The sequence below is a fragment of the Equus quagga genome, chromosome 15, assembly GCF_021613505.1.
Source record: "Equus quagga isolate Etosha38 chromosome 15, UCLA_HA_Equagga_1.0, whole genome shotgun sequence".
In the NCBI taxonomy this organism is placed as follows: domain Eukaryota; kingdom Metazoa; phylum Chordata; class Mammalia; order Perissodactyla; family Equidae; genus Equus; species Equus quagga.
In genome coordinates, this window is record NC_060281.1 from 851,499 (window position 1) to 878,385 (window position 26,887).

Genomic DNA, 26,887 nt, shown 5'->3' on the forward strand with positions numbered 1-26,887 from the left:
GGTCTGGTACTCCTCCTCCTTGCTGGGCTTCGCGTCCTCCGCCGCCCTGCCGCGCTCGCGCGCCTCCGGCCCGTCGGGGTAGTCCTGCGACCGGCCCTTCTCCAGCCTGCGGCTTTCCCGCCTTTCCTTCCGCTCGCGCTCCTCCGCGGGCCCCTCCCTGGGCGGCGCCGAGGCCCTGGGCGCGCGTCTCCGCTCGCTCTTGGGCGCCGCTCTGCCGTTCTGCTCCGAGAGCGCCGGGGTCTTCTTCCTGCGATGGGCAGAGGGGCGTCAGCGGGGGCAGCGCGCAGAGCTCAGCGCAGGCCAGACCTAAGAAAAGGTGTCTCCGCGTTCCAGACTTCAGTCCTTCAAATAGTTCGTTATAATTCGGGGTCTCGTTGAAAAGCGAGGTGCTAAAGGCCCACATCAAACCTGTGTATCTGGTCAGCTTTCCGGGTAAGGCTCCTGGGCATTACAATATATTCAGGGACTTTAGAACTTGTTTTCACATTTAAAATTCTCTGTAAATTAACTAGGCCAATTGGAATACATTAATTCAATAAATGAACAAGTTTTATGCTAGCGTCTGCTTGTGAACCAGACACTTAATGTTTCAGATGAAACTAATATAAGTAATAATATAGGAACCAAGGATAATATACACATATCAATTCAAAACTAAATATATGCTTGATATATATTTGGACAATACTTACGGACAGCCTTTTAGTGTAACTGAAACTGTTAAAGAAAAGTGAATACAAGTGTGTCCATTTCAGAAATCAAATCTACTAACCCCTCCTCAATAGAGGAACAAAAGTAATTTTAAGGAGATCGTGGCTCCCGACCACTCTTTAGGGAGTTGGTTAGGGAAGAATGGCTGAACCTCAGCCTGCATTTTACCTTCCTTGGGCAAAAATAATAGAAGTAGTGAATATTTTGAAATTATTCCTTTTCTCTCCCTCTCCCTCATTTCAGAACACAGCCCAAAAGGAGAAAACCGTTTCGTGTTCTCCTTTTCGCTCTGTCCTGTTGAAGACACTGGCAAAGATGAAGTAAAGGGAACCGGCTTGGCATCTTTGAATCCTGTAGACAGATCACTAAGTGGCCAGTCAGCCCTCTGTGCCAGGAGTGCCCTGCTTTTGGAAAGTTCCCCCAATTATACCAGCTACAAAGTTACAGAGTAGGGGGCTTGGCTAAGCGTTGTGACTCTCTGTGATCTACCCTGAAGTTAAAACAGAGACAAACGGAGGCTCCTTTTGGAATCCTGAGGTCCACAGAGATGGCTTTCCAGAGGGAGCGTCATTTGACTGCAAGTCTAAAAGAAGACAACATGAACAAAACTCGATAAGAATACAAGATGAAAAACAGTAGGGCAATTTCTGTTGTGGGTTCTACCATTGAGGCAAGTTCCTTTTCTTGAAATGCTGCTAAATATTGCATACCTCGCAGAGTTCACGTGAGGATTAAGGGAGACCCCATCTGTGAAAGTGCTTTACGAAAGGATGGAGAATTATGCAAACGGAAGGACTTCTCCAGTCTCCCTGACCTGCTTCACTGATCATGCCTCTTCTCCCCTCTACCTTAATTGTTCCATTGCCACCAGCTCCTGATGAGAGCACACAATGTGATCAAGAAGTCTTCACTAACGTACAACAGGCGACTGCCACTCTTTCGGTCTTGCTCCTGGCCCTGCAGGTGCCGCTCCCTCCATGTTCCTCCTCCTCCATCCTCAATGTCCTCATTGTTTTCCTACGTATCTTATTTAGTCCCTGCCACAACCCTGTAAGGTGGGCTGTTACTGCCTAGTGTGGCAGGGCCAGGACGGGGGTCCAGACCTGTTTAGCTCTGATCTTACCGTGTGCAGCTTTGTCTGAAAGGAAAGCAAAAGGCTTCTGGGAGCCTGCTCTCCCACCCGACTCATAGATAAGGGTTAGACACACAGCCCCAGCCAAGCCTCGTCTCAACAACAGTCAGGTCCCCCACACCACCGAGCTCATGAGGAAAAGCCTATGTTCTCCTTCTGAGCACTGTCTCTCAGTGATAGCATCCTGTCTGGTCATAAATGCATTGTTTGAAAGAATCAGTCAATCAATTGAAGTACATTATCTGATCATGCTTAAAATCCTCATGGCTTTCCATTATTCCCCAAATAAAACCTATAAAATTTAACCTGGACCCTGATGCCTCTCCATCCCCCTCTTCCCTGCTCTCACCCTGCTGCTCGTACTTTGGCCAGGGGGTACCCTTTTGGCTCTGGCACGTGCCTGCGCATACACCTGGAGCACCCATCCCACTCCTCACTCGGTTAACTCCTGGTCACTCTTCAGAGCTCAGCATAAAGTGAATGTCCTCGAGGAAGGCTTTGCTGGTGTACCCACGCACCCTCCACTGGGTCAGGTTCCCCCACCATATTTGCTCAGAGCACACCTTCAGTTAGAGGACTAATTCTGAAAGTGAGTCAGCGATCTAAGAGCTTTTCTGAGGGAGGCTGGACGTTAGTGGCTTGGTCTGGGGACTTGTGTACATCTGTGCATGATATGAAAGGAAAGCGTGTCCACAGGGTCTCTAAGGACGGTGCGTCCTAGAGAGGGGCAGAGCCCGCGGGCCTGGGGCGGCCCTGCAGGTGGAGCCTGAGCAGTGTTCTTCCACACTTTCCTCTAACAGACTGAACTCTCAAGAATGGGTGTGCTCCCCACACAGCACCTTGCCTGTTGCCGACTGCTGGCGGGTGGTGAAGGTTACCTCTCTCTCGGAGGCTCGCTCCTGGACCTGGAGGCCGCCTGCTTCTGCTCCGGCCCCGCGGCCGGCTGCGCGGGCTCCACCGCCTGGCTCCTGTCTGGCTGTGCGCTGGGCGGAGCCGCGTCCTGCGAGGGGGCAGCTGCTGTGCTCAGGGGGGTCTGAGACCGCGAACGCTCTTGGAGTCGGGCTTTCTTTTCTCTGGGGACCTCGGATCCAGCACCTGTTGCCGTGTCGCTTAGGGTTCCATCCTGACTTGGCTGCTGAGGGCCGCCTCCAAAGAACCACGCCCCAGACTTGGTTAGGATTTCTTGCTGCTTCCGACATAGATTGCATACCCACATAACCTATTGAAGAGGAGAGGACAATATAAATTTTCTATGCTGCTTGGAAGTAATTTATTTTCATAACATTAAAATATCTTTTATCTTGTTGTCATCTTCATATTGATCCTTGCAAATTTCTTGTGAAATGATCCCTGCACAAGTCACAGTCAAGTGTAGGAATGGCTGGACTGGGACCTGTTGGAGACCATGGTGCCTCTGGGGAGCCAGAGGAGAGATTTTTCTTGGCTTTCTCATCCTGTGATCTGAGGTTCCTCTCACTATACATCCATCACACTTTGTGTGACTGACTCTGAAGTTTCATTTAAAATATCTGTCAGTAAAAATATTCTGAGTGGGGTAGTTGATCAGTTAGAAAAATGTTGTAAGGAGCTATAGAATTAGTATTTATGTACATAAACCTTGGTGTCTCAAATAATTTACAAGATATCTATCTTCTCAAAAATCATGCTTTATTATGTTAACACATTCTACAAGGTCAACATCACTCTGACACCAAAGCATGACAAAGACAACACAAAAAAGGAAAACTACAGGACAATATTGCTGATGAACATAGATGCAAAAATTCTCAACAAAATATTGGCAACCCAAATACAGCAATACATCAAAAAGATCATAAATCGTGGTCAAGTGGGATTTATGTCAGGGACACAAGGATGGTTCAACATCTGCAAATCAATCAATGTGATACACCACATCAAGAAAATGAGGAATAAAAACCACGTGATCATCTCCTCAATAGACACAGAGAACGCATTTGACAAGATGCAACATCCATTTATGATAAAAATTCTCAATAAAATGGGTATAGAAGGAAAGCACCTCAACACAGTAAAGGCCATATATGACAAACCAACAACCAACATCATAGTCAGTGGGGAAAAACTGAACGCCATCCCTCTCAGAACAGGAATAAGACAAAGGTGCCCACTCTGGCCACTCTTAGTCAACATAGAATTAGAGGTCTTGGCCAGAGCAATTAGGCAAGAAAAAGGAATAAAAGGAATCCAAATAGGGAGTGAAGAAGTGAAACTCTCGCTGTTTGCAGATGACATGATTTTATATATAAAAAACCCAGAGAATCCATTGAAAAACTATTAGAAATAATCAAAACTATTACAAAATAGCAGGGTACAAAATCAACTTGCAAAAATCAGTTGCATTTCTATACTCTAATAGCAAACTTACAGAAAGAGAACTCAAGAATACAATTCCATTTACAATCATAAGAAAAAGAATAAAATATCTAGGAATAAATTTAACCAAAAGGTGAAGGATTTATACAATGAAAACTATAAGACATAATTGAAAGAAATAGATGATGTCATAAAGAAATGAAAGAGATTCCATGCACATGGACTGGAAGAATAAACATAGCTAAAATGTCTATACTACCAAAAGCAATCTACAGATTCAATGCAACCCCAACCAGAATCCCAATGACATTCTTCACAGAAATAGAGCAAAGAATCCTAAAATTCATAGGGGGCAACAAAAGACCTCGAATTGCTAAAACAATTCTGAGAAAAAAGTACAAAGCTGGAGGCATCACAATCCCTGACTTCAAAAGGTACTACAAAGCCATAGTAATCAAAACAGCATGACTGGTACAAAAACAGGCACACAGATCAATGGAATAGAACTGAAAGCCCAGAAATAAAACCACACATCTATGAACAGCTAATCTTCAACAAAGGTGCCAAGAACATACAGTGGAGAAAAGACAGTCTCTTCAGTATATAGTGTTGGGAAATGTGGACAACTATTTGCAAAAGAATGAAAGTAAACCATTATTTCATGCCTTCCACAAAAATAAACTCAAAATGGATCAAAGACTTGAAGATAAGTCCTGAAACCATAAAATTCCTGGAAGATAATATAGGTAGTAGACTCTTTGACATGGACCTTAAAAGGATCTTTTCGAATACCATGTCTTCTCAGACAAGGGAAACAAAAGAAAAAATAAACAAGTGGGACTTCATCAGACTTAAGAGCTTCTGCAAGGCAAAAGAAACTAGGATGAAAACAAAAAGACCACCTATCAATTGGGAGAAAATATTTGCAAATCATTTATCTGACAAAGGGTTAATCTCCATAATATATAAAGAACTCACACAACTGAGCAACAACAACAAAAAAAACAAATAGTCTCATCAAAAAAATGGGCAGAGGTTATGAACAGACATTTCTCCAAAGAAGATATACAGATGGCCAATAAATACATGAAAAGATACTCAACATCACTAATCATCAGGGAAATGCAAATCAAAACTACACTAAGATACCATCTTACAGTTGTTAGAATGGCTATAATCACTAAGACTAAAAATAACAAATATTGGAGAGGGTGAGGAGAAAAGGGTACCCTCATACACTGCTGATGGGAATGCAAACTTGTGCAGCCACATGGAAAACAGTATGGAGATTCCTCAAAAAACTAAAAATAGAAATACCTTATGACCCAGCTATCCCACTACTGCGTATTTATCCAAAGAACTTGAAATCAACAATTCAAAGAGACTTATGCACCCCTATGTTCATTACAGCATTATTCACAATAGCCAAGACATAGAAGCAACCTAAGTGCCCATCAATTGATGAATAGATAAAGAAGATGTGGTATATATACACAATGGAATACTACTCAGCCATAAGAAAAGACAAAATCATCCCATTTGGAGCAAGATGTATGGACCTGGAGGGTATTATGTTAAGCGAAATAAGCCAAGCAGAGAAAGACAAACACCATATGACTTGACTCATATGTGGAAGATGAACAAACATAGGGACAAAGAGAATAGCTCAGTGGTTACTAGCTGAAGTGGGGTGGAGGGTGGGCACAGGGGCTGAAGGGGCGCACTTATATGGTGACAGACAAGTAATAATGTACAACTGAAATTTCACAACATTGTAAACTATTATGACCTTAATAAAAAAAAGTCCATTATTAAAGCTGATATTAAAACATTCCTATGGAACAGACACTAAAATGTAGGCACAAAAGAAAAGGTCAAGCTGTATATTTTCTCTAGTTTATTAGTAATAAATTAACCTTATTTACTTTATGCTATAAAATATAATTTCCATGCGCATATTTACTAAAGCAGGAAATCTGGGGCCGGGTCTACTCGTATGTGACTTGTCTAATATAGTTCCCTCTAGGAGAGCTTTTCTGGAATAGTCATTTAGAAACAAATCCACTGATAAGTTATAAGATGCATCACCGCTTAAATAAACCTCTGTATCTGCTCTCCTCTTGGTGACGTTTATAACGAATGTAATAATGAGGACGATGATGATAACAGAAATACTGAGCAATAATAACAGTGCCCACTGGCAGGCACAGAGCTGAGGTGGCCCGAACACCGGAGCCTCTCTTCAGACACCCCCATCACCCCGCTCCCGGGACATGAGCTCACCGCACTGCCCCAGTCGTTTTCCTTTGCATGCTCGTCACTTCCTTTTCCTTCAGAAACAGCACCCCCAGCAAAGGGCAAGCACCAAACGCAGGCCCCCATTTTCACAAATACTGACTAGGTCAAGAATTCCTCCAAAGTATTCCATAAGGTTGAATAAATCTTAGATACATTAAGTAGGAAACAATCTAAGATGGTAAAAGAAGCAGCTTTGGCAAAAAGAAGAAAACACTACTGAAAACATTCAGATGATAAGAGGAAAACCATAACTGAAGTCATAAAATGAGATAAAATAAAAGCTAATGTGAGAATGGGAAAAGAGAGAGAAAAGTAATATATTTTTAAAAAGGAAGATATTGCAGATGACCTGTTAAGAACTCCTCTTTTCCAAGCAAGAAAACTCAAAAGAATTAGTAATATGGGGAAAACCAAGACTTAACAGAGATACTTGCTATAAAAAGGTTAAGATTGACGAAGCTTGACTCATTCCTCTGCATTCCTCAGGTCATAAAATGCAGAGAAATGAGTTCACCAGACGAGTCAGGTGTAACATCTACACAGTGCGTCGTATTCGCTATCACAGAATTCCCGTGAAACAAGATGAACAATGCATTGCATAAGCCTATATCAAAATAAAGGATTTATGGAAGGTAACCTCAGTTTAAAATGCTTGCCAAATACGGCTGTATTTTGCAAAATGTCTCACCATCTCTTTGAGTCCTGGTGGATTGAACATGGACATATCAAAGACATTATGAGGGCAATACCCTAGGGCCCGGACTGCCACGGCTGTGACATGGGTCTCCTCCGCCCAGACCTGGGTGGGCGGGCGCCGAGCTTCCTCTCTGCCTGACAAGACAGTGATGAGAAGGTCTGCAGTCACCTGTTCCAGGAGACTGTATGAAATGTTGACTATTTTACATTAAGTAGACATTAAATTCGTATTTCTTACACTAATAATAAGCAAAATATTACTCATCATCAAAAGTACATCCTTTACTACATAAATATTAAAGCATATTGAAGTTAAATATGCATCTCCTTTAAAACCATTAAGAAAAAACAATAAAATTTACAATTATTACAAAAGTTCCAACAAGGAGTGAAGCTGCATAAAGAGGCAGAAAAGAACAGGAAGGAAATTCTTCTCTTTGTTGTATGTGTGAATGTCTTCTAGAAAATTGTTACCACAATCTTATTAAGTGTTACAGAAACAGGCCAATGAAAAGTCATTGCCAGATTTGGGAAGTTCCAAATTTTGAGTATGTATAGAATTGTTGCAGAATTGATGAAAGCAAACAAAATAAAGCTATTATTAATTACAGTGAAATTCTACAATTTTTTAAATTTCATTTTGAATTTATTCAAAAGGTTACTATTAGTGGGCAAGTACTTTAATATTCAGAAGCAGCTACTTTAATTAATATTTTTAAGATATTATTCTTTTAAGTCTGTGATGTTTCATTAATTTTGTCTATCTTTAACACTTAGGAAAATTGTTATTTAATCCAAAATTTTTCCTATGTCTTATTTCTTTGTGCACCACAACATTTTTAGATTTGTATTTCAAAATTAATTATAAGTGTGGTCAACCTATCCTCCAATTTGAAAACAAAATTAACTATAAAAATGTAAAGATATTTCCATTAAAATACTATCCCCCAATCTTTACTATTAGGTATATACATTACTCTGGCCACAAAGCTTACAAACAAAAAAGAAATTGCTTATACGAGTCGTAAGGAAAAACACATGAGCTTACAGTAGGATATTTGTTGCCATGCCTTTCAACACGGTTCGTATCAAACAACACAGACACACATCAACATGAGCCAAACAGTAGTTGCTAAGAAGCAACACAGATATGGATGTTTAAAGATTCTATTTGGAATTTAGTATTAAGTATTACGCTTGTCTGGAACTATAGGTAATCCAAAAGTGGGATGGGGAGCCTTTCTTAACTGATTTTTTTTTTTTTTAAAGATTGGCACCTGAGCTGACAACTGTTGCCAATCTTCTTTTTTTTTTCCTGCTTTTTCTCCCCAAATCCCCCGGTACATAGTTGTATATTCTTCGTTGTGGGTCCTTCTAGTTGTGGCATGTGGGACGCCACCTCAGCATGGCCTGATGAGCGGTGCCATGTCCATGCCCAAGATCCAAACCGGGAAACCCTGGGCCGCCGAAGCGGAGCACGCAAACTTAACCACTTGGCCACGGGACCGGCCTTGATTTTCTTAAAAAGAGGATAAGACATAACTATTTCTAAAAAATTAATGCCATTTATTTAAAACACACAAACACACACACCTTTCAGAGACTGTGCCATGCGGGATCAACCCTGATTAAATACCCTGGGATGTGTCCCAAACTGCTCTGACCTAGAGCTCGTCTACGCACTCCCCTATCTCAACAACTTGCGGGTGTTAAGCAACCAAGTGCAACTTGAATAAAAGATCCTTGTGATGTAACATGGCTTCTGAAACTCCGTGTCAGCCGCCAGAAATGTGAAGAACATCTGAAAATTTTATTCTGACATTTCCCTCTACCAGCATTTTAAATCCCATTTTTCCAATTAACGAAGTCTTAAAATATACCATAGACCACTTTATAGAACCCACACGAGAAATAAAAATATATATCTATATGTAGTAGGGAGTGTAGTTATAGAGAGAGAGAGAGACTTTCATGGATAAAACTGCGAGTTTGGCAGAAAAATGATAATCGGGTGAAAGAAATACTTTACACTTGCCTCACATGAAATGTTTACAGACCCAGAAACACAGAGAGAAGAAATGAGTCTTAAATTTACTTTTGATGATATTACTAAGGTGATTCATGACAATGAGTTGCAGAATTCTTGTATTAACAAGAATCCATCTGAGGTGCGTAGTATTATAACATGAAGAATAAATACAGGCATGAAGGTTTTTTAAAAAACAAAAGATATCCTGTGATTAAATTTTCATCTTATGTTTTTACAGATAAATTTTAAAAGTTACTTTCATTTAATACAGTACATTTTTCAAAAATTTTTACGCTCCTATTTTGAAAAACATGAAAAAGAAAACAGGAGATATTCAAGGTCATTATGGATGCTGCATTTTCTGAATAATGTACTCATTTTCCTTACTTTCTCTATTCAGTAAAAACACTCACTTCAGCAGAAACGGGGGACAAAATTATCACGGTAATGTTTCAGCTTTGTTGACGATAGTCGATGAGATGGTAGAAAACAGCTGACAGAGTGGGTGGAATGAGACCTCTCTCTGGTACCTATTTTGATGTGTGTGTGTGTTTCTCATCTTTCATAATTGTTGTTGCTATTTCCTTGGTTTATTTTTTCCTTTTGAAAGTTTATAAAACACGTGATGTGGATTTATGAAGGATGAAATATGATATAGTTTGCTTCCTTTTAAAGAGTAAAGCACCCCCACTGTCCGCCAAGTAGCATTTTGGTTTAGTTTCTTATGCAAATTTAAAATAATTGAAATTCCACTGTAACTCGGCATTCTGTTTATTTAATATTACAGCGTAAATATTTCCATGTGATTCTAAATGTTTCTAAAACATTTCAATATTACAAAATATTCTATGGGGACTATATGTCATCTGCCTAACCTTTAAATTGCTTACATTCTTTCACGTTAATATAGAACCCTGCAGTGAAAAACTGTGTTGATCAAAGTGTTTCATACTTAAGGTCATTTATTTTTTAGAATGTATTGAAAAAAACTCACATTATTGGGTAAATTTTAGAACACATTCAAGGGTCTTCTGCTCTAACCACTATGCCTAGTTAGGATTCTTTGTATATTTTGCAAGATTGTCTCCTGAACAGTTTTTGACAAATTGTAACGAAAACTTGACAAGGTCATTTCTGCTTTTTAGAATCTGAAGATTTAATAATGCCCCTATACCCTCCACTCTCACCAATGTTTCAGATTTAAGATAACGTAATGAAATCCCATCTAAATAATAGCCATGAGGCATTAACAAAGCCATATGCCCCATTACAAAAAAGAAATCTCAAGGAGGGGAGATGCCAAGACATTTTTAGAAGTCGCGAAATGAACGGAAAAGGGTGGTAAGTGAAGCAGAATGGAGGAAGCTGGAGACTGACCCGCAGTGGAGAGGACTTTATGAAGGGGGCTAATCTCAGCAGAACCCACAAGATGCTCTGGATTAGAAACGGCAGACACTATGGCAGGGCAGAAGTGAGAAGTGGAATAAAAAACAGGAGACTATTTGAAAATCTTCATTAAAAAACATTTTATTCTCCACATGCAGAATGAACAGTTTCCCACAAATCTGATATAGAGGGTGGCGCTGACTGGCGTAGAGCCTCGTCACTCTTCAGGTAGATTGTCTACACCCTAAGGGCTGGGTCCACTCAAACTGTCCACCTTTGCACACACAACACACACCGAGGAATCCCAATCATCCTTCCTAACGCCTGGCTTTCATCTTTTTTTTCCTATGAATGGTTAATCATGAACTGCTAAACAATTAAAAAAAAAAACTAAACCTAAATATTAAAGAAAGTGGCCAAGATAAACACAAAGGAGAATGATTTCGGAAAAGTAAGATATACTTCCAGCAGGAGAAAAGAAACCTTAAAATAGTCTCTAGTTGGTGTTCAGATACCAGAACAAAAAAGGTTTTGAAAATTAATAATGAGATTGTCACAAGGAAAAAGGAATTAAAAGAAGCTGTTTATAAAAAGTAAAGGGATGAGAAAAAATATGAGACAAAAGTCCAACTAATATCAGTTCCAAAAAGAGAGAACAGAGCATGGAGGAGAATAAAGGCTGCAAAAAAATAGAAGACAAATTCCCAGGGTGGAAAAGTCACTGCACGTTAACAATATGAATGGAAAAAGAAACCATGAAGACACAAAACTGCTAGACAATTTCAATACACCAAAGGCAAAGAGAAGATCCTAAAAGCTTCCAGAAAGGAAAAATCAGGTCCCAATAGGAAACAGAATAGTAGCAGACTTCTCATCAGCAGGATTGAATGTTTGAAGACAGGGGAGAATACCTCCAGTGTTGTGGGGATAACTATGTGGAGCCTGCAATTCTACATACAGGCAACCCATCAATCAAGTGTAAAGGCAGTAAACAATGTTTTCAACATTTGGAAGAACTTGGAAAATTTACCACTGGTATATCCTTCCTTAGAAAAACTAAGTCGGCCAAGGAAGAGGAGGAAATAAGTCTTTTGCAGACCAGTGAGGAAAGTGCCCAGATAAGCAGCTCTCTTGGGAAAGCTTAAAGAGAAACTTGGAGCAAGAGGACGCGGGTCTGGGAATGAGGATTCCAAGAGTGAACACCAAATATAGGAGAAAACAAGAGCAACAACAAAGAAGGAACCTGAGCAAATGCAGAGCGTAATTTAAAACATAAAAAACTAAGCGGATAAAGGAATCTGGTTAAAAGGAGAACCATTTGCCTTTGAAGGCAGGAACATTCTCCATCAAGTGGAACGCTGGCCATGATACTGGACCCATAGACCAGGACACAGAATGTAAGCCCACCACTTGTCTCTCGTGAATAATAACTGTGTTGTTGTAAGTTGCAGAAGTGATGCACAGAGCAAATGAAAGTGCAAATGAATGGCTCCCAAAGGAGCCATTCTCACTGTCCTAGCAGAGTGTAGAGCTGGGAACAGTTTACCAGCCCCAGACTTTTCTGCCTCCTCCCTCCTGAAGACACTGGGAGCTGGGGCAGAACCAGCAGAGGATGCTTACCTTTACTGCAAACGCTGCTTTCTATTTCGTCTTTCATCCATACACACAGTTACATAGACACATAGGTAGCTTTAAGTCTTGTGGCAATATTTACCTCTTAACTAGATTCATAATAGATGATTAAAAATAAAATGGCATACCGTGATCATTTATTGCCATTTATTGATAATTTTATCACTTTTATTCATTCAGGTTGTACTAATAAGAATGAACATTTTTCCAAATTTTCCACATGCTTGTTAGCATATAAACTGCCTGTGTTTTGTGTATTTAACAATTGAATTAATTGTACTTTTGTACTGTTTTTACTTGATTTAACTCTTTGATATAAATCATTTCGTATTGTTATGGCCATATTGGCTAATGTTCTCTGTTGTCACAAAGATGGTTTTTCACTTTTACAAAATCTAGTTTGATATTTTCTTCCTTTGCAATTCTTCTGTTGTGTTAGCCCAGAAAGTGCTTTGATAAAAATTCACTTTTATTTTCATCGACCATTTATATGGTTGAACATATTACAATTTACTCCTTGATCCCTCAGAATTTATCCCGATGCATGACAAGAGACAGAGGTCTACACTGATTTTTTTTCTCATAGCTAACAATCTCAACATGATTTACTGGATAATCCTTCATTTCTCCACTAACCTTCCAAGAGGAGCTTGTGTGTTCTCTGTAGTTAAACGGCGGTCCTGATCTCAGATTGCACCATGTATTTGTTACGCAGACCAGTTCGCCAAGACTCCCTGAGACTCAGTGCCCCCATCAACAAACCGAGGATACAGTAGTTCCTCCTTCACTGAGTTATTTGGGGAATTAATGAGATAATCTATTTAAATTACTCTGCACAGTGCCTGCCATATAACTGCTTATGAGGTACTAACAACATGATAATTACTAATCCTTACTAATAACTGATCATTGCCTTCATCGTTACTTATTTATCAAACATATAAAATCTTTGAGGGGCCATCAACTTCATACAAAGCTAGTAAGAAAATTATATTCTGTTCCTATAGAGGTGCAAATACAAACGTGCACTTATTTGCTAATTCATCATGTCAACTACATTATGTCACTCAAGGTCCCTGCGTCTTTTTGAGCGGCTTTCACACAGGCTGTCTAACGGTGTGCCTCTCATTGCTCTTGTTTGTGTAAATGTCCTGATTCCGTGTAGGTCGTGGCACGTCAGGGGCAGCAATGGAGACTGAGCGATGGTGAGGGGTGGGCCCTGAGGGGGACCATCGGGGCCTCAATCCTTGCTCGCCCACATTCTTGCTGTGCGACCTAAGACAAATTATATCATCTCTGTGTCTCATTCATAAAACAGGGAAAACAGTGATAATGATCCCGCAGGCTCGAGGTCAGGATTACACGAGAGGGTACATGTAACTGTTTGCACATAGGTTAACAACGTATAAAAACTCACTGCAGGGGCTGGCTAGCTGATGTGTTGAAAATAAAAGGCAGAGAATCAATTGTGGAATGTCTGTGAACTGAATTCTCATATTGTTATTTTTCTCTCTTTAGGCTCATTTTTGCTAGGTAGGTGTGCCCATCCCTTAGGTTATCTCTGTGTGTCATCTCATTGGAGGTGCATCTCCTCTTACATATAGCACAGGACTGAACTGTGTTTTATATCCAGTCTGAGAATCTTGTGTTTAGTAGCATCCGAACACGCCCCCATCTTGTTACCCACGTCCTGTCTCACAGGACAAGATGCTCCCCCAGTCCCCTGTGCTCTGGATCCCACCTTCTCCAGGTGGGACTTCACTCCAACGCTGACCCGCACTCTCCTCTTCAACCCTGCCCTCTCTGTGGCTCCTCCTGTCCCAGTGCCTCCCCACTGAAGCACAGAAAACAATCACGACTTTCCTCCCAGTAGGAACAAGGCTCCTCTGAGCTAGTCCCTCTGTCACTTTCTCCTCTGTCCTCTTCAAGGTCAACCTACCTGTTGAAGTTGATGCCTCTCCCCTTTCTCACCCTGCTTCTTTCTCACCTCGTTGAAATCTGACTCCAGTCCCCGCAGTTATATTTAATTATCTCTCACAGACGTTAGTTTCCTTCCAAAGTCCTATCTCCCTAGAGGGACACTTCCAGCCCTGCTCTGACTGAGCGCTTTCGAGAACTTAGAATTCATGGCTACTCATCTTTTTGGTTTCTGGATTTCAGTGACAATATCCTGTTCTGGTCTTCTTCCTACTTGCATCATCTCCTCCCATTTTCCTTGATAAAATCTTCCCTCTTGACCTCCTTAATAACGTTGATGTCATACTGAACTTGCTTCTTGCTCCCCTGCATTTCTTACTCCAACAGGTCCCACGAGAAATGTAAAAGGGTCTCCATATATTCTGATCACCACCCCTTATGAAAAAATATTTTTGAGGCTTATACAATAAATAAATATTTGTTTAATAAATTATATTCATGCCTACTAGATTAACACAGTATTTGCATTATAAGACGTGCAAAATAGAAATTAAAATGAATTATATAAAATATAAATAGAATTTTATTTTGTACCTGAATAGATTACCTTTTACTATAAGTTTCTGACCCAAAAGTCATAATCTCTAGCTCAGATACCTTGTAAAATATCCAAATCCAGACACCCTCGTATCTGCTAGGTGGCCACTTGAATGTCACACAGGAACCTCAAACTTAAAGCATACAAAACAGAAGGGATACACTTCCCACAAAAGCCGCTCTCGTCCTGTATCGTTTGTCCCAGTTAACAGTACCACCATCCACACCAAACCAAACCTCTTCTCCCAGAGTGAGTCCAGCCTACCCTCTCCCCAGCCCCTCATCTGATCTCCTCAATCCGGATTCCTGAATATCCTGGCTCCAGCTTCCTCCCCCGCTGTTCCGCCTCATTTAGGCCATCTCTTTCTACTGGGATTTCTGGAACTGATGTTCCTGCCTCTTTTACTGCCCATGCAATAAATCCTGCATACCATTTCCACACCTTCCAAAATTTAAATTTGACAAAATCACTCCTGTATTCAAGAGAGAATTCTAACTCTCTTGTTCAGCACACTGTGGTTCTTTCCCATCCTTCCACCTTCATCAACAGCTTCTTCCCACATACGCTCCATATCCAGTTTTCTGAACATTGTGCCGTTCCTAGAATTTGTCCCAGATGTCTAGCTACATGGCTGTCTTTAAAGGTTCACCCATATCCAAATGGATTACACCCATTTTATAACATCTGCATTTTTCAGATCTGATGCAATACTTCAAATACTCATTGATGATATAAACTGTCATATGGCTCCTCTCCCCAAAGAAATGTATTACAAAGAAAACCAACAAAATTATTGTATTTGTTCAATATAATGTTTCTGACATTTGATATCTTATTTTTCTAGTTTTAATGCCCTATCTTCCTAATTTCAATAATAAAATAAAAAAGAATGACCTGTTTATATTCTGTTATCATGCAGGGGTGTCAAGCACTAAGATATCCCATACAACTTCAGTGCGGAAGTTAGACCCATGCACATAATTGTTGTGTAAGGCCTGTAGTACATTTATACTTGCCCCTAAAGTGAATTATTGGAGAAAGGGCATAAAAAATGTTTTATGCTGAAGTATTCTAAAATTGTATGGTCTGAAATATTGACTAAACCAACATACTTGACAATACATGTGTAATTATTTATGGTAAAAAATAGTTTATTCTGGTTTGTAATTTTCATCCAGCACCACACTACAGCCCAGGAACGGGTGTAGACGGATCTTTCCGAGTCTTTGTCCAAATGCTAAGCTGCACATGTTCAGGGTGAGACTCTGGGAGGCCTGGCAGAGAACAGTAATTGGGGTCATTAAACTGCACAAACAATTCAGAATACGTATTTTTTCAAGTCAAATGGAATTCTCATCAGGATAGACTACAGGCTGGCCATTAAAAAAAATTCTCAAAACATTTAAAGGATCAGGATCACACAGAGTATGTTCTCTGAGCAAAACACAATACAAATTAGAAAACAATAACCAAAAAATCTAGAAATAGCCTAATTTTGGAAATTCAGCAATGCATACCTAAACATGGTCACAGAAGAAATCACAAGAGAAATTAAAATGTGCTTTGATGTGCATGATAATAAAAATACAATCTATCAAAATTTGTGAGATGCAACTTAAGCACTTCTTGGGGAGAAAATTATAGAATTAAACACTCCGTTGCAAAAGAAGCAATTATAAAATCAACAATCTAAGTTTGCACCTTAAAAAGAACAAAATTAATTAACAAAAATAATGAAATATAAAACAACAAAACAATAGACATTGGAAATCAATGAAATATAAAATTTAAAGAATAATACACCCAGAGGACACAACTGAAATCAGACATTGGCTCTTTGGGGGTGTAATACAATTAAGGAACATCCCCCTTGACTCATGAAGAAAAACAACAGAAAATAGAATTACCCTAGATTCACTGAAACGATGAATAAGAAAATATTATGAACGCCTGTATGCCAATAAATCAATTAATGTGGATTAAATAGAGAAATTCCTTAAAAAATTAAAATTACCAAAATTAACACAAGAAGAAATAGAAAACCTGAATAGTTCAATAAATAATAAAGAAGTTAAATTCATAATTGAAAGATAACATACAGTGAAAGGTCAGAACTAGATATGTTTACCGGAAAATTCTTCTAAACATATTTAAAGACAAAATGATGCAAATCTTACTTGAATTTTTTACTAAAAATGTGGAAGAAGAACCACTAACATTTCCGAACTCATTTGACCAGGTCAGCTTAGCCCTAAACTCCTGATACAGGAAACTCTGCTATAAGAAAATTAAATTAAATTAAAACCAATACCCCTCAAAAACATAGAAGCAAAAATCTTTAAAAAAAATTAGTAAACCTCCAGAAAACCTACCATTAAGAGTACACCTAATGGTGAAAACTGAATGCTTTCTCCCCAAGATCAGAGAGAAAGCAAGGATGTCCACTCTCAACACCACTATTAACCATTGTACTGGAGATCAAAACAAACAAAATGAGGCAACGAAAAGAAATAAAACATAACCTTTGGAAAAGAAAAAGAAAATCTATTCTTATTTACAAAGGTCGTGATAGTATATATACGAAATCCTAAAGAATCTACAGAACATTACTGGAACTGATAGGTGAATTTAGCATATAGCAGTATACAAAGTCAATATACAAAAACCAATTTTATTTTCATATCCTAGCAGCACACAAGAGGAGAGCTAATTTTTTTTAAATGCCATTTATAAAAACATAAAAAACTAAAACATTTAAGGATAAACTTAAGACATTATGTGTAAGATCTCTACCTTAAATTTATAAACCGTTGTTGAAAAATATTTATGAAGACCGCTGTGGACTGGACTGTGTCCCCAGCCCCCACATTCGTGTGTTGAAGTTCTAACCCCAACATGACGTGGGAAACCGGGCCTATAAGGAGATAATTAAGGTCAAATGAGGTCATAGGGGTGGGGCCCTGATCCAACAGGATTAGGATTAGTGTCTTTATAAGAAAAGAGTGCTCCCCCTCACTCCCTCTGGAGGCAGAGAGGGAAGACCACGTGGGGACCAGCGAGAAAGAGACCACCAGAGGCAGAAGGAGAGCTCTCACAGGAGCTGCCCCTGCTGGCACCTTAGCCTTGGACTCCAGCCTCCAGGACTGTGGGGCGATAATTCTGTTGTGTAAGCCATTCGGTCTGTGGTATTTTGTTGTGACAGCTCAAGCAGATGAACACAAAGACCAAGTAAATGGAGACATTTATCATTTCATGATTGGAAAATTCAGTATTGTTAATATGCCATTTCTCCCAAATGAGAGGCACCAGTGTGAGCCCAGGGGTCACAAGAGAGAAGATTGGGTATTTTTCCCTCTGTGTCACAGGCGGTTCCCTGGGGTGGCCTCCTCAGCACACCGCTCTCACAGAGCCCTGGTGACACCATTTCTCCCCCTCACACCTCCAGACCTACATGTGCTCATGGCTCCCAGCTTCAAACCAGCTCAGTCCCTGACTGGACTAGAGCAATCTGCCTCCTCCGTTACTTCCTGGAAGAAGCAACAGTACTTGTTTTTGATGGACGGTAACATCATAAAAGCCTCAAATTATATCTATCATTTTTCCTGAAAATTCCAAGGCATCCACACAAAAATTACTACATATACCAGGAGGCAAAACCACATGAAGAGAGAGACAGAGACAGAGACAGAGAGGGATGGCGAGCAAGAGACAGGAGGGGAGGGAGAGAGAAACACATGAGGGAAACAGACCCACAGGAGACCCAGATGCTAGAGATAAAGACAACTATTTCAATATGTTGTTGAATATGTTCAACAAGTTAGATGACAAGATGAAGAATTTAAAGAGACCCAGAAACTATACTAAAAAATCAAATAAAAATTCTAGAACTGAAAAAGAAATGAACTGAAGTAATTAAGAACTCAGTAGATCCTGGGACCAGACTGGTGGTTGAATTCACACGCTTCCCTTCGGAGGCACAGGGTTCACGGGTTCAGATTCCAGGCACTGACATATGCACCACTTATCAAGCCATGCTGTGGCAGGCATCCCACATATAAAACAGAGGAAGATGGGCACAGATGTTAGCTCAGGGTCACTCTTCATCAGCAAAAAAGAAGAGGATTGGTCAAGGATGTTAGCTCAGGGCTAATTTTCCTCCAAAAAAAAAAAGGGAACTCAGTAGATCAGTATACTTTCAAATTAGATAAAACAGAAGATAGGATTAGTGAACTGAAATTAGGATAAAATGTGCAGGCTGAAGTAGGGAAAGGAAAAGGTTCTGAAATACAAAATAGGGATGATCATAAGAGAGATATGAAAAGATTTAGCACATGTGTGACTGGAGTCCTAGACGGAGGGAACAGAATCCGGAACATAAGCAGTGCTTGGGGCCGTGGTTGTGTCTCTCTGTATTCATGCGTTGAAGCCTAACTCGGGATGTAAAGGTATTTGCAGGTGGGTCTTTGGGAGCTGATTAGACATAGATGAGGTCAGGAGGGCGAGGCTCCCGTGATGGGATTCAGCGTCCTGCTAGGAAGTGGAAGAGACCAGAGCTCTCTCTCCCCCAGGGTCTGAAGATGCACTGAGAAGGCGGCTGTCTACAAGCAGAAAGCGGGCTGCACCCAGAATAGCACCAAGAGCTTGAACTCCCAGGCTCCAGAACTGTGAGAAATCAATGTCTGAGGCTTAAGACGCCCACTCAGTGGAATTTTGTTGTGGCAGCCCACAAAGAAAGACATCATGCCACAGACCCACGAACCCTGCAAACCCTACGCGGAACAGACACAAAGAAAACAGCACCCAGGCACAACCTCATAAAGCTACTGAAAACCAGATACAAACTGTTTCAAGCAGCCAGAGAAAAAAAGACACATTATTTTCAAAGGAGTAACTATAAGATTAATAACTGACTTCTCAACAGCAAACTTAGAAGATGGTACAATTATATTTCGAAATATAAAGGAAAATAAATGCCAAGTGGAATTCTATAATAGTGAAAAATATCCTTTGAAAATAAAAGCATTTTGATTCTAAGAAAAACTGAACGTGTTACCAATTGAACCACAGTAAAGGAAACACTAAGGAGAGATTTTAGCATAAGGAAATGATTCCAGATGGAAACAAAGCAACAGGAAAGAATGGAGAGCAACAACTGGTAAATCTAAGTGAATTGATGGAAAACAAAAATAATTTAAAATAAATATCTTACACAATAAATCACAATAATAACATAAAATGTTGGTGGGGATAAATTGCGTTAATGTGGTACAAGCTTCTTGTATTTTCCAAGAAGTGGTAAATATATTAACAAGATTAAGCATTAATAATATAAGATTTTGTGGATGACAAATAGAAGAATAGCAAAAGAATGGATTACTAAGAAGCTAAGGAAAGACAGGATGCTGAATACAATTAGTTCAAAAGTAGCAATAAGGGGGGAAATAGAAAATATACAGGAAAATGGCAAATTTAAATACAGTGTCACTACATAGGACTAAACAAATTAATGTTCCAATTAAAAGAAAAAATCATCAGATTGGCTTTTGTAAACAACATAACCCAACTATTTTCTAGTTAGAAGAGACAGTTCTTGAATATACGGGTACAGAGAGATTAAATGAAGAGAAAGTAAAAGAAATACAAGCAAACACCAACTAGAAGAAAGCTAGTGCAGTTATAATAACACCAAATTGGCCTCGATGCAAGAGACCTCACCAGAGACAAAAAAGGAGCATTTCACTACAATAAAAGACTAATCCCTCCAAAGACACTAAACTCTGATTTAAATGCAATAACAACACAGTCTCAACACACATAAAGTAGAACCTGGCAAAAAGAAAAATGGGCAAATCACAAGTACGATGGGAGACACAAATGCATCTCTAAGTGACTGACAGGACATGCAGAGTGAAAATCGGTGAGGAAGCAGAAGAGCTGAACCCCACACGGCCTCAGCCATGCACATCAGCAGAACAGTGCTCAGCACCGCAGAGTAAGAGATGAGTGAACGTGCGATTCGGGAAAACACTCCGTGTATCCGATGCAAGGCCTCCAACACACACACCCACCCACCCACACACACACAGAATCCCACCCAGTTCTCCTGGAAGTGCATAAGGTGATTCTAAATTTACTGTGGGAATGCTAAAGGCCAAGAAGATGCAAGACCATCTTGAAGAAGAAAAATTTCAGAGACTACACACACACAAATGGTTTTACTCCATTTTCCCGAATACAGTCAGGCACACGGCTTTCGTAAGGCATCAGTGGTATTAGGCCAATCGCACAGTTATTTCTCGATTATTTGGGCAGATGATTCTTATCTATTCTAAGAAAAGATCAGTCTAAGATACTCTTTGTGTAAGCCCTGACTGTTGTGATTTCTTTTTTTGTATTCAAGCGCCTGACTTCAGCTTTGATTGCCATGCCATCCTCTTCAAAGAGCGCAAGCTCCCAGAATCACGTTGCCAGCCACAGTAGAGAAAAGCACAAGGCCACCTCCGCCTTGAGGCTCCTTTGCTGTAAAGATCTTGGTTGATTTTGATAACTGACCATTTGAACAGCTCATTTTTTCTCTTTCCACACTTTTAATTTCTGCTCTTATGTTTTAAATTCACCAATTAAGAGTGAGTCCCAGAAACCCTAGGCCCCCATCCTTGACCCGAGTGAAAGGAGAACCCCAGCCTGTGCATGATCTCTCTTCTCTTGCTCTGTCTCTCTCTCCACCCATGACCTCACTCTTTGGCCCCAGGTGTGCCATGTAATTTGCAAAAACTGTAAGTAAGAAATCTCTTTCTCAAAGTTTCCTGATGGTTATTGCTGAGGGTGTCTTGCAATTATAATAAAAACCACAAGGGCCAGTCCAGCCACGACACTGGCTATCAAGAGGCTGAGACCAGCACACAACAACATCTGTAAAAGATCCACGACTATATGTCTTGGATTCTCTGGTAGTCTTATAATCATATAATTTAATTATTTCAATAAATGTAGAATAATATAATTTTAATGACACGTAGTGAAAGATTATGCATTTGTAAGAATTTTCACATTAACCAGTTAACCGGTTTCTTCTTCCTCTGTTAACTTGTCATAGCATGTTTTTGGTGCATTTTTGCATTCATATTAACCTCTAGCTTCTTGCTGCTGTTGCTACCATCTGTATTAAACTGTGGCTTCTTGAAACATGGGTCTTTCTCTTTCCTTTCATCCTATAGAGCAACCATCATGTGCTCTAGGCATGATTGATGCTCAATGAATTCCTGGGGAATGGTTTGTTTTCTTTGCATTGGACACCCATACAATCAACACATCCATCCACTGGTCAGTCGTCAGTAGACCTGACAATATACCGCTCCTTAGTACAGCCAAAAACCTACAGCAGAAGAAAAGGGGGAAGATTCTGCTTCTCGTAAAATGTACAACTCTTTCCATCTGTAATTATTCTCCTAGCTTGCAAATTTATAGCCGCCTCATATATATATATATATATATATATATATCTTTTTCTTTTTTGTTTCTATCCAGGAATCAAGCAGTCTGCCAAGCAGAGATAATTCATCTGAAAAGCAGGAAAGATATTATGGAGCAGCATAATCACTTGCATATTTAAGCATGTAATTAATTCTGTGCTTTCGTTAGGTGAGAATTATGTTCTCAACAGTGTCTCCTCCTGCATCTTTTATACCTGGTGGGCAGACAAATAAATTCTGTCCTTTGTGCTTTGTAGGTTTCAAAATTTGAACATTTTAAAATTAAAAAATGTTTTTGCAGCATTACCACCACTTTTACAAGCAAACACGTAAATGCATCTGTTTGTTATACTCATCAGATTTTCCAAAATCAGGCGTTTAAGGAGACAGCATCACAGGTTGGCAGGCCCCATCTAGGATCCTCAGTAACGCTGCACCAAAATCATCATTACATCCAATTAGACAATTGGTCCACCTGAAGGGCTGCGTCCGAGAGCCCCTCCTCGGAATCTCTGCTAATCTTCCTCTGGAACGTTCTCCCTCGGTGCAGCAAATACACAAACCCAATTTTGTTTGACTGCAGGTGTGTTACGCTGGTTTATCTAATTGGTGATATAATATAATATTGTAGGTTTTGGTTTTGTTACATAATTTATTCTAATGAATATATAAAATATTTATTTCAGTATTTTTGGAGCTAATAGAGATTAGAAAGTAGTCATGTAAAATTTTCATTTATTTTTTAAATATATTTGTTATGAGAATTATATGCTGTTGTAGTTCTTGCAAACTTAGGGATTTATTAAATTCTTGGGATATAGTTCTTTCAAAGGTCAAGGGTCAGTTCGATCCTGAGGAGAAATGTCCCCACCGGCTGCTTTGGAAAGCAACATACATCCTGATCCCGGTCTAGAATTTAAAGGTAAAAAAAAATCAATGAGTGGCTGGCCCCGTGGCCGAGTGGTTAAGTTCGCGCGCTCCACTGCAGGCGGCCCAGTGTTTTGTTGGTTCGAATCCTGGGCGCGGACATGGCACCGCTCATCAAACCACGCTGAGGCAGCGTCCCACATGCCACAACTAGAAGGACCCACAACGAAGAATATACAACTATGTACCGGGGAGCTTTGGGGAGAAAAAGGAAAAAAATAAAATCTTTAAAAAAATAAAAAAAAAAATCACTGAGTCCAACTCCATTATTTTGCAAGTGAGTAAACTGACTCAGAGAGGTCATGGATTGCCCAAGGTTTCACAACACAATTACTTAGGAGTCTGTTCTTTTTGTCGGGGGGATATAAGTTCCCTGCCTCCTAACTTAAGGTCCCACTAGTGCCAGTATCTCCATGAATGCTGTGATAACAACAAAACACACACTGACAAGCACGGCATGCTCACACACGTGCTCACACACGCTGCACACACCGCACAAGAACTTTAGGAATATCTGCTGCGTAAGTCCAAAGTCGGCGATACTAGTGGGAACAGACCCACATAAACACAGGAAAGTGTGGAGAAAAGCACACAGCAGGTTTAGTGGAGAGAGCACAGCACGGCAGCAAAGAACCAGCTCTGTCACTTGTCAGCTGTGATCCGGGGTGCACCTCCAGCCTCTCTGTGCCTCAGTTTCCTTGTATGTAAGACAGGCATTCTCATGGTGCCTCCCTCATAGTTTTGTTGTCAGGGTTAAACGAATTACCAACTGCGAAGTCCTTGGAATAATGTCTGGCATGTAGCAAGTGCTATACAAACGTTTGGTGAGCAAATGAAATACGGAGATTAAAAGCAAGCATTTCCCATCCAACTCATGCTATCCTTCCTTAAATAAAAAGTCCAGTCTCACATGTAATGGCTTATCGTTGGAGGAGAGAGAGGGGGAAAGAGAGATAGAGAGAAAGTGCTCTTCTTGGCTACACAGAAGGGAGAACTAGAGACAATAAGCTCATATTGCAGTGGCAAGGATTAGCAGCTGATACAGGAAGAATTTATGACGGTAAGAGATGCCAATCATAGCTCAGATGATCAACATGATGTGTTCTTCTCCCCATACAGAGTGTTTTCAGCAGACTAATCTGAGCAGGATGTGATGAAGGCGCTCAGAGAAAATCAGAAAACCTCTTAAAACCCCTTCTTCGTAATTTTTAAACTCTCATATGATGTCTTTCAACTTTTATCCTGATTCAGCTGGTTACTTTTTCCATTAAAATAGAATATATGTCTTTCTAACGTAAAGTGCCTTCCGAAATCAAATGATTTTCAATGGCATGTACGACTCCCACTAAAGTCCACTTGAACCCAGTAGAGCAGTAATTATGGCTGCCATTACAGGTCCTGAAGGAGAAAGAGCAGAAAGGGCTTCAAAGGGCAACATGTGATCTGGAGCCGTTGGCCCTTCACCTCAGAGCAGATGCCCTTAATTTGAAGATAAAATCCTGAGTGGAAACCTAAGAAATGGGACAGAAAGGGAAACAAACAGTCAGACTGAGGGAAGGAAGACCCGTGCACTTGATGAGCCAATGAGAAGAGCAGACTTCTGTCTGTTGACTTCAGTGCCCCCAAAACCAGGCCAGAGGGTAGACCCCTGCAAGGTGGACAACCCCACTGTGCCAGCTCGAGAGATTTCTACACAGTAGCAAGCATTTACGATTAATGAGGGCACGGAGGTCAAATATCCTGCAATATTTTTACTCACACACAGGGGGAAAAGTCTCAGTGCCTCACACTCCAATGTCTTGATTCTCTCCCGTCCTGACACTTTGTGAGGACAGAGGTGCACCCTTGAGTTACAGCCTCACAGTCCTGCTCCTCACAGGAAAGAGGCAGCAGACTTGCACTCCTCCTGGTTTATTCTCTGACAGAATGCATCTTAGCTACTTCTCTGAAATTCAGGACCATCGATGCATTGGTGAGAAGTCATTCTGAGTTACAAACCTTTGTAAAAACACATACGGCTTTAAAGTAGACTGTATTATTACTAACCCTTACTAGATGGATAAGGAATAGTTGTAGTTTTTGTTGTTGCGGTATCTTAAACAGGCATGGATAACGATTTGCTGCCTCAGAACATCTGCCTGCATCGCCTGTGCAGTGGACAATATTAGACCGTCATGAATTTGTCCCCAGAGAACTGTGCCCCAGAACACGCCGACTTTTAGTTAAATCAGACTTTCTCTTTCTTCACTTTTCCTCATCTTTTCATCTCACCATTTTCAGGATCCATACGTGATCCGTTAATTGCCAAAAGCTACGGATTGTTCAGAGTTTTCATTCAAGTAACAGGGTCTTACCCAGTAATGTGTCATTTGTCTTTGAAATATACTTCTGGCAGAAAAGATGTAGAAGTGTGATAATTACAAAGAGGCATTTACTGCGATGGGAAATTAGTTAGGTCCCTTTGCCATAGTCTGGAGCCATCCTCTGCTCAAACTGGGGTTTGATCTTTAAGGCGGCAAAAGAACATCAGCTGAGCATCTAAACAGCATCACAGCAGGAGGACCAAGCCCCGTGTGCACCACCAGAGTCTCAACTTACCACTTTTCTCTCCCTGCCCTCAGAGTCATAACCAAGACCACAGAAGCTGGGGAATTCTGGACACATTTCCACACTCCATTGTTGGCAGCCTCCTGGCGCCATCTCTCCACTGAGATTTCCTCCTCTCTAAAACTGGCCACTCTTCTCCAGTGCCAGGGCCACATCGTGGAGACTTTGTCAACCAAGTATTTTGCTTCTGAGTCCATTTATGATGCCAGTTACCATGAACCAATTAAAACTGATTACTTTTTCCCCAAAACTACGCAGTTAAGCAGTTTCCTACTTTGATGCCCTATTAATTGAAACAGAAACAGAACCAATTCTATATCCCAGTTCTCTCAAATGTCTTCCTTCCTCCAAGAAGCCACTGCCAACCACAAACCTAAAAAGAAAGTCTGCTCCTACTCTTGAGGTAAACACCATACTCAAGAGTGCATTATGATCAGCCTATGTGTCAGAAATCAAAACAGCTTTTGATTAAAAAAACAAATGAAGGAAACCATAGACACAGTCACCCTTTACACTGTATTCTGGACATAAGTTTACCCACTACACACCAACCTATCACGACTAACGTAACAGTCGCACCAAAGCACGTGACAAAAGAACTTGCTTAATAAAGTTGTACCATGGGGAAAGCTGGTTGCATAAATTCTCCCACTTCTAATAAATTAGTGCCGGCCTAGATCTCACCACATACTTCATGCACTTTTGATGTTTGATCCCCTCCCTAACTCCGTAGGTATTATTGCTGGTGATGATGTTTACCAAAAATGTCATCTATTTTCAAGGATTTATAAAGTTCTTGCAAAACGTTCTCCTGCTGTTTATTTCACACCTGCTGACATAATCCTTTTATGACGCTCTGTTTAGTTACCTTGGAAGTGATATTATAACACAGCAGAACCACCTGTCACTGCAAGGTCATTCCTGCTTAATTTTAGGTGGAGTTAACCTCATTTCTGTATACATAACGGAAAAATGTTATTTGACATGGCTTTCATGCTGGGAAAACTCTGCAGCCACCATAAAAAACTCTGTTTTCCTCATGATTGTATACAATCTGGGGGTAAGTTCTGATAGATTTTAGAAATAAATACAAATGATTATCTACCTTTGTCAGGAAGTGGAAATAC

General features: G+C 40.3%; 1 protein-coding gene across 1 annotated transcript in view; it reads right to left on the reverse strand.

Annotated features, from left to right (window-relative positions):
- RIMS1 (regulating synaptic membrane exocytosis 1) overlaps window positions 1–26,887 on the reverse strand; it is a 414,621-nt gene that overhangs the window by 185,756 nt on the left and 201,978 nt on the right. The window contains exons 5-6 of the mRNA XM_046639771.1: window positions 2,722–3,062; window positions 1–247 (exon numbers count right to left, since the gene is read on the reverse strand). Coding sequence (XP_046495727.1) covers window positions 1–247; window positions 2,722–3,062 — 588 coding nt within the window. The remainder of the gene's footprint in view (window positions 248–2,721; window positions 3,063–26,887) is intronic.